The sequence below is a fragment of the Oscarella lobularis genome, chromosome 12 (assembly GCF_947507565.1).
Source record: "Oscarella lobularis chromosome 12, ooOscLobu1.1, whole genome shotgun sequence".
Classification (NCBI taxonomy): domain Eukaryota; kingdom Metazoa; phylum Porifera; class Homoscleromorpha; order Homosclerophorida; family Oscarellidae; genus Oscarella; species Oscarella lobularis.
This window is the reverse complement of record NC_089186.1, coordinates 724,797-735,280: the sequence shown is the minus strand read 5'-3', so window position 1 is coordinate 735,280 and position 10,484 is coordinate 724,797. Positions and strand designations below refer to the sequence as shown.

The 10,484-nt window shown below is 41.9% G+C and overlaps 3 protein-coding genes and 2 long non-coding RNA genes across 5 annotated transcripts; 2 read left to right on the top strand and 3 right to left on the bottom strand.

The window, feature by feature from the left end:
- Positions 1–41: 41 nt before the first annotated feature.
- Positions 42–995, bottom strand: LOC136193706 (uncharacterized). Its single transcript, XR_010671424.1, has 5 exons — positions 899–995; positions 745–843; positions 449–684; positions 296–394; positions 42–240 (listed from the first exon to the last, which is right to left on the bottom strand). It is a non-coding gene; the product is annotated as an uncharacterized lncRNA (long non-coding RNA).
- Positions 996–1,036: 41 nt separating this feature from the next.
- On the bottom strand, positions 1,037–2,388 carry LOC136193945 (putative ankyrin repeat protein RF_0381). The gene is made up of 9 exons (XM_065982954.1): positions 2,294–2,388; positions 2,146–2,244; positions 1,983–2,081; positions 1,829–1,927; positions 1,678–1,776; positions 1,510–1,608; positions 1,357–1,455; positions 1,208–1,306; positions 1,037–1,150 (listed from the first exon to the last, which is right to left on the bottom strand). Exons 1-9 carry the CDS (start codon positions 2,369–2,371, stop codon positions 1,037–1,039), a joined length of 885 nt encoding a protein of 294 aa, XP_065839026.1. The 5' UTR covers positions 2,372–2,388.
- A 295-nt stretch (positions 2,389–2,683) lies between these two features.
- On the bottom strand, positions 2,684–3,478 carry LOC136193944 (myotrophin-like). The gene is made up of 6 exons (XM_065982953.1): positions 3,385–3,478; positions 3,237–3,328; positions 3,045–3,146; positions 2,889–2,987; positions 2,743–2,841; positions 2,684–2,707 (listed from the first exon to the last, which is right to left on the bottom strand). The coding sequence occupies exons 1-6, from the start codon at positions 3,395–3,397 to the stop codon at positions 2,684–2,686; spliced, it is 429 nt and encodes a 142-aa protein (XP_065839025.1). The 5' UTR covers positions 3,398–3,478.
- A 2,183-nt stretch (positions 3,479–5,661) lies between these two features.
- On the top strand, positions 5,662–6,981 carry LOC136193943 (putative ankyrin repeat domain-containing protein 19). Its single transcript, XM_065982952.1, has 8 exons — positions 5,662–5,715; positions 5,870–6,004; positions 6,064–6,192; positions 6,246–6,344; positions 6,395–6,499; positions 6,555–6,653; positions 6,704–6,802; positions 6,853–6,981. Exons 1-8 carry the CDS (start codon positions 5,662–5,664, stop codon positions 6,979–6,981), a joined length of 849 nt encoding a protein of 282 aa, XP_065839024.1.
- Positions 6,982–8,311: 1,330 nt separating this feature from the next.
- Positions 8,312–10,436, top strand: LOC136193481 (uncharacterized). The gene is made up of 5 exons (XR_010671345.1): positions 8,312–8,377; positions 8,424–9,041; positions 9,103–9,300; positions 9,347–10,202; positions 10,251–10,436. It is a non-coding gene; the product is annotated as an uncharacterized lncRNA (long non-coding RNA).
- The last annotated feature ends 48 nt before the right edge of the window (positions 10,437–10,484 follow it).

Below are 10,484 nucleotides of genomic sequence, written 5' to 3'. Positions count from 1 at the left end.
ATTAAGGCATTAAGAAAAATCGGACTTCGACATTTGACTCGCTTGTGTGAGCTGAGAGGCTTTGATTCCCGCCTTCACCAAGCGATGATACAAATCTAGGCGTCCTCCCATAACGGCTAAATCAAGAGCGCACTCTCCTCGTTTCGTTGTTGCATAAATATTGCAGCCTTTGTTCAAAAGATAATCAATGACGTTGTCACAGCCGAACTCAATGGCAGTGAGAAGAGGAGTGCAGCCCCACTGCAAAATAATTAATATAATAAAGGTATTGCTCTCTCTCTCAACTGTATGCTACCTGATCTCGAGATTCCAATGCAGCTCCTTTTGACACCAGCATGGCAGCGACCTTGTCAAAATCGTTTTGGGCTGCAACATGTAGAAGACAATCGATATCCTACATGCTAATTCATTAGACTTTTATTTTATTTGTAAAAGATAGTAACCTTACCTGGGATTTAAACTTTGATACGAGCCATTCTGCTGTGTCGTGATGCCCTTCAATGCAGGCCAAGGTCAATGCACCCTGATCATTCTAGAAATAGAAAGCGCCGTTCATTTTCTACAAGAAATGAATGATCATCTTGCATGATCAAGTGCAGAAAGATTGCATCCTTCGTCAAGTAAAAAATGAGCAAATTCATTTTGCCCACGCCAAACCGCATACAGAAAAGGCGTTTTTCCGCACTGCAAAAGAGATATCGTCGTAGAGAGAATATTCGCCTACAAATCAATCTATGCTCAAACTCTGTCTTGAGCTTCAATGTCGGCGCCTTTGTCGATGAGAACTTCCGCAACTTGCTTTCGATTCCATTGCGCCGCCCAATGAAGCGGCGTGCGGCCATGCTAAATGAAGATAGTGTTAAAGGTTAGTGACGTAAGAATGTAGGTATCATCGCACGTAGTCCGTCTCAAACAGCGAAAATTCCATCTTTAAAAGCGCTTCGGCCATTTTTGCTTGACCATTTGCAGAAGCTGTTGCTAGCAATCCTCGACCGATCTATAACGAAATCACAGTAAAGATCGTGAATATATACTTCTAAGGTATAGCTTCCTTATTCTTTGCTTGAACGTTGCAACCCTTTGAGATTAACATAGCGAGCAAATCAACATTATCACTCGCAGCACAACATAAAATCGGAGTGTTTCCATTCTACAAAATCAGCGAAATACATCTATATAGTAGAATATAAAGTCACAAACGTGAAACCTCGTCTTGAACTTCAAGTTCGGCCCCACATTCAATAAAGAATTCTGCCAGTTCTAGATGCCCGTCTTGAGCTGCCCAGTGCAAAGAGGTATAGCCAACCTAACGAAAACATCAGGTAGCTGCAACGATTAATCATGCATAAGACTTACGCGTTGAGATTCATTTACGTCTAATCCGAGTTGAATAAGTTTCTTAGCAAATTTCAGGTTTCCATTCCAACTTGCCATTGCCAAGGCTCCATCGCCACACTACAGATATACGCAATCAACTGTTAGTGGCAAAATGTTTGTAAAAAACCGCACATTGCTCTTTGCATGTATATTGCATCCCTTTGATATCAGGAGTTCGACGAAGGGAAATTGCTGACAACTACAAGCCATAAGAAAGGGTGTATATCCAACCTTAATCAACAAGGACACACCACAGAACGTCATGAAGTAAATTATCGTGCCAATAAAACGTTTAGATACCTCGTCTTTAACTTCAACCGCAGCACCCTCTCCAATAAGAAGTTCACCTAATTCACAATTTCCTTTGCTAGCTGCCCAGTGTAAGGATGTGCAGTAAAACTTCATAAAAGAATAAATGCACGCTAAAGTACAATACGCGCGGAGAAGTTACTCCATGGACTTCGTTGACGTCTAAACCAAGTTGAATCAATACTTCAGCAAGTTCGACGTTTTCGTTCCAAGTCGCCATTGCCAAGGCTCCATCAGCACGCTAATACACACATGCGCATAGTTATAGGTCTTTCGCGACAAAGGCAAAAGCTGACATTGGATTTGACGTGAACATTACACGCTTTGGATATGAAGAGCTTAGCTACTTTTGTTTGGTTGTACGTACAAGCCACGAGAAACGGCGTCTTTCCAAACTATGAGAATATTAATTAATTAATTAAGTCAATGTGAAGCATTTTTATAAAATATCGCAGTTACCTTGTCCTGAGCTTCTATTTTAGAGCCGTTCTTTAGAAGAAAGTCTGCGAGTCTAAGTTGTCCTTTTTCAGCAGCCCAGTGCAAGGATGTGTAACCCAGCTGAAAACAAATACAATACCCAGCAAGACCAGTATGGAAATAGTTTTACGTGTTGGGCTTCGTTGGGGTCTAATCCAACTTGAATCAAAACTTCAGCGATTCTAAGGTTGCCATTACCACTTGACATCGCCAATGCTCCGTCACCGCGCTACATCGATATATACACTAGGTTTAGAAATAACGACATCCGAAACTTACTTTTGTTTTGACATGAATATTGCATCCTTTTGCTATAAGTAAATTGACGACGCTCAAGTTGTCTAAATTACAGGCCATAAGAAAGGGAGTGAAGCCAAACTAGAAAACCATGCGTTAAATTAATCTCGTTTGCATCTAGGACACCACTTTGTTTTTTGCTTCGACGTTTGCTCCGTTGCCTATTAGTAATGCTGCAATTTCGGCACTTCCACTATAAGCTGCAAAATGCAAAGATGTATTTTCATCCTATGGAGAAACCAGAATTCTTGTAGAAATAAACATTTTATTATTTATCTCTACCTGATGAGTTGCGTTCACCGAGAAACCCATTGTGCAAATTCTTTTAACCATCATAAGATCGCTTCCTAAGCACGCTAATGCCAGAACTCCATTGCCGTCCTAAGCGAGTGTGTCAATAGTCAAATAATGTGAAAAGTGGCACTCACGTCGTCCTTCACATGAACGTTACAGCCGTTTCTCAATAATAGATCGACTCCTTTCAGAGATCCTTTGTAAGCAGCGTGAAGAAAGGCAGTCGCTCCTTTCTACGTAGCATCAAACTCAAATATGCGTTTCTTCATTTTTGGAAATTTTAACAATACCATGTCAACTCGACTCTCGATATCTAATCCTGTTGAAAGAAAATACTCTGCCACTTCTAATGAATTGCACGAAATAGCAAAAGCTATTGCACTGAAACCGTCCTAAACAAAAAAGAAGGCCTCTATATACCCCAAAGAGCGAAATCAACGGCGTAATGAGTCACCGTTTCTAGGGAAAAACGCGTATCGTACCTTGGTAACCATCGTTTGCCATTGTACAGGCTGTTTAGACACGAATTCGCGAACCTTTTTCGTTTTTCCGCTGGCGATAGCCGAAAAAAACTCTATAAACAGTCAAGAAGAGTTTTATCACAAAAAGATTTAGTAGACAGTAATGTACTGGCGGTGTCCATGAACCGGTCTTTCCGCGGTGACGTTGTTTATGTACTCGCCTTCTTGCACGTACGCGCAGCCGCAGTAAGAATCAAACATATGCTTGAGGCGTTTTTTAATTCGGCTAGCTTTCTTCAGAACCTTTGCATAACAGCTAAATACCTCAACCAGAAGAGACGTCTTGATGGCTTTTACCGCAAATTGACTCAAAGAGTCTCAAGTGGTGCACGTGATGCCGCTCCATATTTTCAAAGCTACTGTGTTCTTTGCTGCTATGGTCGGTACCGTGGCCACTTTTGATTACTGCCTCCAGGCGATAATAACGTACGTCGGATAAAGGCGAGAGCGAAACTACATGCATGCCACGGGTGTTGCATGGATAAATCTATGACGCGTTCTATGGTAGTCTGCCAACCTTAGTAGAGCAGACGATGCCTAAAAATTACCTTGGATACGTCAGATAATTTCATGTCGAAGTGGTCTTGTAGAAGGTAATATAACTTGAAGCACATAGATAAAATCGAAGAACACGCAAATCCTCTAATTAATAGGAGTCTCAAGAATTTAGATGCAAGATGCAAGAAAAATTCTACAATGCTAAATTGACAACCTCCATAGGAAACAGGCGTTTCAAGAAGAATTCGTTGATCTCACGGTATTTTCACCGGGAGGATATTTAAATGAGAATGAAAGCACAGGGTTCTAGCGGCTTTTACTAAATGAATAAGATTCTGGAAATTTGACTCTCTCGATCTGTGTCTCGTGGTCCATACCAATTTAATTTGTTCGTCTTAATCTAATATTCCTCTCGCTTCCTTTTATTTTCGTCCTTCGGTTCCCTATGCAAGCTTCCATCTCATAATCTATCCACATTTATGCGCTCTTCGTTTCCCTTCTCCGTATTTCCCACCGCGAAAGTCCCGTGAATGGATGTAACGATGGATGTAACGGATTGCTTTATGCCCACTTGTTTTCGCGGAAATTAAGGAAGCAATCCTTAAATGGGGGCGCATATGTCTCTGCTTCCACTAGCACTATTTTTTGCACAAACGTGAGAGAGGCAGCTGCAGCAATGGACAAGTCTTCAGTGCGTCTTCTACTGATCTTTGTTGAATTTTCTGATTGTGGTAACTGCTCGTTCTAAGAAGAATGCGTTTGCTTAGTTTTGCTCTCAGCAGTTACGATTGATCATTTTTATACAATTATATAGTTGCACTCTTGATGAAGGCTCGTGCCTTATAATAACGAAGAGTTGGTGTCACATGAACTTTCCTACGTTACGTGGGTGCTTCCAGGTGTATTATGGCGCGTTTCACGCTGGAAAAGCGTTTGCTTTGACTTCGATACACCTATCTGCCATTGAGTGTGTGCGTTTCGTATTGATTTTAGCGAGCGCGTGACGTACTTTGTGGGAGACTGAGTATATTCAAAGAGCCGCTTTTGTACTCCTCCACCGCACGTTTATTTGGGAGTGAAAGGGCAGGGCACGGTCGCTGTATCAATCAGTAGTATCTTTATCCTTTCTGTTTGTATGCGCGGTGCTGCATGTGCCGCCATCGTTTTCTTTGCGTAAACTGCTGCTAAGTTATTTTTTGTGATGCACATATGCATGGCGTCCGATCGCCTCGCGACTCTTCGAAGGAGAGGGCGACGTGTATGCTAGTGTGTTGGGTGAATCGTTGTTGCATAAAACGCTATCTAAAAAGGAACGGCTGCATCAAGTTCATCAAGTTCATTATAAGATGTCGACAGAATAGACAGAAAACTGCGATCGAATTCAAACCGTGATATCTTCACCGCAGCTGGGACCAACGCCAAACGCGATCAAGCACAAGCTGAGCTTTCAAATGATATATAGGTCTATATGGGAAAACGCAAAAATATAGGGCGTTCCCAATAAGATTCATCTGTACGTTCCAAGTACGGTACCGTAACTGGTCATGTTTAGAGCTTCACTGTTTGCGCCATTCTAAACAAGGAAAGCCTGAAGTATTTTTAGAAAAAGCGGGAAGAAAAACGGTGCAGCAGAAGCTATGATGCAGCCGTTCCAAGTTAGATAGCGTTTCAACAACGATTCACTACCCTATACAGAACTGAGCTGTATACAGTACACTATATAAGTGGGGCTGTATTACTACGTCAAAATATGACAACGTAAATATTTATGACGTCATGCTTTGTAATGCGTTCGCGTAGGCTATGCATGATGGCCTACATCGAGCTAGCATTCTCTAGAAATGAAATCGAATTACGAAGCGTAGCGCATGCGCACATTGTTTGTGTTATGAGGAAGTTCTCTTCGGCGAAAAAAGCAAAAATAGACGGGGTACCGCTGCTTGTAAGGCGATGATGGTTTTATTAATGGAGTGCGATAGAACAGCAAGATCGTCACTTCTAAGATAACTCGAAGATTCGTTTTTGTCTCGAAAAGAACCCGTAGAATTCACCGAAACGTTTTCGCTCTTCTAACCAACGTAGAGTTGTTTTTGCAGAGGCAGAGAGGGAACTCGTCTGTTCGCTCTGCGATTGATCGATTGGCGAAGATTTTGGAGAAGAGAAATGACAATGACCCGGGCGATGAATTGCCTCGTTTTCTTTCTAGAGAGAAAGGATTTCGATCTGAGCAGGTATGGAATAGTTGCGTTTTTCATCGCTGCACACCATTGTATTCTCCTAATTTTGTTAGTACGAATCTGACTTGTCGTTATTTCACTATTTGGCGGGAAGAGAGTTTGAGACGGCGAAGGAAGCCGATGATTGGCTCAGCTTTGCGCTTGTGCAGAAGAATCAAGGCATTGAAAAAGAAGCAGGATTTGTATGACTTCACGTTTTGGATTGGTAAATTAACTAATTAATTCTTGGATGCAGAGGAGATTCCGCCCACTTCACTGTGCGTGCGAGTGGGGTGATATTTTTGGCGTTGAATGGCTCGTCAGTCACCGTGCAAATGTCAACGTGAAAGACATCGTATGACTTGGAATTCGTTTCCAATAATGGAACTCATCACTCTTTTTTAGGTTGAACGTACGCCATATTCTCTAGCCTCTTTGAGTTCCGTTGACGCAAGAAAGAAAATGGTCTATCTCGAAGAACATGGATACATTTTGTCATCCTCTGACATTGTAACAGAATTGATATCAAATCAACACTCTGACAACAGTAACTTTTGATTTATAGGTTTGGGCAGCTCAAAATCAATTTTCGTCATCTGAAGTTGATAGGATTTTTCGTCATCTTGTCTATGAAATGGGATTGAGCATCAACGATATTAATTGGGTGATACATGATGTGCTTTTGTTTGCTACGTGTGCAATATTTGTTAATAGGAGGGCAACACTCCTCTGCAGAGTGCCTGCTCAAGTGGAAGCATTTTTGTAGTGAAATGGCTCATAGAACACCGCGCTGATATTAATAGTGTCAAAAAGGTTAGAAGATTCACTTCTAATAGTTTAATTAATTCTTATTTTATCTTTAGTGGGACACGAAGCCATTCATGGATGCATGTGAAAGTTCCATCAATCATTCAGCGAAAGTTCGCTACTTGGATGAAAAAGGAGCTGACTGTCGAGCCAAAGATCACGTGAGATGTCCTGCATTAGTTTAAACGTCAATGAACAAATAGCCGTCATTTTTATTCAGGATGGAAAGACGGCTTTGTTTTATTCCACCTGGACCTCAGACTGTAAAGATGACGAAGTGAAAGATGTTCTTCGATATCTTGTCATTGAGAAAGGCATTGATATCAATTCTGTTGATAAGGTCGCATTCTTACTTTCGCGTTTTCGTTTTGGCAATTCCATTTTTAGTTCGGAGGGACTCCCTTATTGTACGCATGTTATCATCATCCTTCATATGGTTGCACTGCTGACATCACTTTTGTTAGGGTGGACTTACGCCATATTCTAATGCCTGTAAGAGTTCCTTTGACACATTGAAGAAAATGCGATGTCTGGAAGAACATGGATATCGATAGCCTGGCAGCCATGACTTTTGATTGATAGGTTTGGTTAGCTATAAGTCATTTTTCGTCACCTGAAGATGCTAACGAGATTTTTGATCATCTTGTCAATAGAAGGGGATTGAGCGTCAACATTTCTAATAAGGTGACATATGATGTGCTTCATTGGCTAGATTTGCACTATAGGTAATAGTACGGGGACACTCCTCTGCATTCTGCCTGCATGATTGGAAACAAATTTGGAGTGAAATGGCTTTTGGAACACAATGCTGATATCAATAGCGTCAACAATGTTAGAAGATCTTGCTTGTGATACTTTTATTATTTTTATTTGGTCTTCAGAGTGGAAAAACGCCTTTTATGTATGCATGTGGAAGTTTCCTTAATCGTTCATTGAAAGTTCGCTACTTGGATGAAAAAGGAGCTGACTGTCGAGCAAAAGATTTCGTGAGATTTCATTTATTTGCTACAAATTCAATCAACATATCACTATCTTTTTTATTCAGAAAGGGAAGACGGCTTTATTTTGCGCTGCTAAAGCCTCAAAGTGTGAAGATGACGTGACAGATGTTCTTCGATATCTTGTCATTGAGAAAGGCATTGATATAAATCCTGTTGACAAGGTTGCATTCCTGGGATATTTCGCACGTTGTTTGGAAAATCTATTTTTAGAAGGGAAGGACACCCTTATTGCGCACATGTCATAAATGTCCTTCTTTCGTCGTCATTCAGCAACTAATTGAATTAGGAGCAGACGTTTCTGCCAGAGATAAGGTTAGTCAGAGTTTTCATTTCTCACTCGTTCTCTATTCGAATCTTTGTAGAACAAACAAAATGCCATGCATCTGGCTGCAAAGAACCCTAGAGGGATAGACAAGTCAATTATTGATCTATTGATTGAGAAGGGTTGTGACGTCATGTGTCAAGACGAGGTGACTGGTTTCTTCTATTGCGAAGTAATAAACGTGAATTTTAGGACGGAAAGACGCCTTACGAGATCGCCCAAGATGGTGAAACAAGAGCTCTCCTCCGGCAATATTACGTACGTCATCATTTTAATTCAGTTTCGTATGTAATTATTTTAATAGCACACCGCCCGATTTTCTGCTCTTCAGCGAGAAAAGGTTCGTCCGGATTCTATTAAATTCTGCGTTATTGGCCGTGAAATGGCGGGGAAAACTACGCTTGTCAATTCTCTTCTTCGACTTGGTCTTCCCCCACCCAAGGAGGAAGATCGTACACCGGGCGTTGAAATTCACATTCGTGAAATTTCAGGAGTTGGCAAAGGATCAACGTGGGACTTTGGCGCCCAACCGACATTCCACGGCGCACATGGTCTCTTCTTCCGGCAGTCGAATACGGTCTTCGTTCTCGTTCTTCGCTTTCGCGATGGGCAACATATGACGTCGGAAAGCGTTCTCCTGGAGATTGGGCGCTATTGGTGCGCGTTTTTGAAGGCTGCCCTTGGCACGCTTTTGAAATTACGTCTTCGTCTTTTCATCGTTTTTAATTTAATTGCTTTTGAAGAGGAGGCGGGAATTGAAGTAAGTTTTCGGCTGAAAAGAGTCACCGAAACTCTCCAGGATGATTTCAAAGACACGTTTGAAATTTTACAAATGTTCGAAATGGATTGCAGTGAAAGCGATTCAGTTCGTATGAATGACTTCCGACAAAAGCTGAAAGAAATTCGTGAACTAATGCTCTAGGTACTGCAGAAGCGCCTATTGTCTCTCATGTATGTAATTGTAACGCTATTTTTACATGCAGGAAGCCGATGACGTGCCCAAGTTTTGCCATGTCATTGAACGAAAGCTCTGCCTTCCTGACGACAAAAGAAAGTATCCGTTGGGCAATTTTCTGACGTCACAAGAATTTGAGAAGTGGGTTGTGGAAGACGCCGGCATCACTTTCAAACATGAAGACGAGAGAAAAGTCTGTGTTGATTATCTCGACTCATCTGGAATAGTAAGAAATGAAACTCATATTATTCCAGGTTTTTATTGTCGCATAGATTGTGAATCTTGATCCTCAAATTTGTCCTCGACCGCTCTGGTTGTGTCATAACGTCATCGGCCCACTCCTCGCTCCATCATACTTTCCGTTTGGGATGCCGTCTCAAGAAGATGGTGAAGTGTCGTTGAAAGACATCGAATCAGCTTTGACAGCATTTAGACGCGAGCTCAAAAAGAGTGGAACACCGGTGACAGTCGAAGAAGCGATTCGAGTTCTTCTTTGTCTAGATCTGTGCATTGAGGTAGAAAAGTCTCCAGAGAACAAGTATCAGATTCCCGCACTTCTTCAGCATTCAATTCGTCGCGACGCCTGGATTGAAGACCCAATGTTTGACGTGTATCGTGGCCAGCGATACGAGTGCTCTCTTCCCGTTGACATCATCTCGCCGTCGTCATTCGTCGTCTTTCAATCTCGCTGCTCTCGGATGGAGTCAACAAGTCGCGACGCGTGGAAAAACGGCGTCAAATTAGTGAGAATTGTCGACGACAACGTTGTTGAATGTCGCATAGAATTAGGAATAAAAAAGGGACACTGTTGCATCGATATCATTCTTCGTTGGTCAAGCAAAAGAGCCTGCGAGGAAGTGGCGAAGGAGTTCCTGACCGAAATTAAAGACATGATAATGCGAGTGTGCGACGAGAGGAGCCCAGGAGTTATTAATTCTGAACTGGTTCTACTTGGACAGCAAGCATCTGAAACAGCTCGACGAAGATCCGGCAATCTACTCTGTGGCTGACGTTGAGACGGAAGTAAAGAAGAAAGCTTTCGATCACGTCCTTTTCTCAGTTCGTCCTAAACGACGTCATTACTCTCCTGTTGGTCTTTTGGCTATAATTATTGAGACTGAAGAGAAGGTAAAAAATCGTCTATTGATTTTACGGTGAGGAAACTATTTACTCTAGGACACAGTCGCTGATAGCGGCGAAGCTTCATTTCCGAGCACGCTTGGGACTAGGCATCACGTATCTGTAAAGGTATTTGTGGCTGTGTTTTGTTGTATAGTTGTAGTTTGGGAAGCCCTGTACTTACGTGAGTTTTTCAGGACACACGTCCAGTCGTTAATGTCATGGCTACGTCGTCCTCTAAAAGTACGGAAATTCTACACAATTACTGTGTAATATTCGCTTATCAATTTT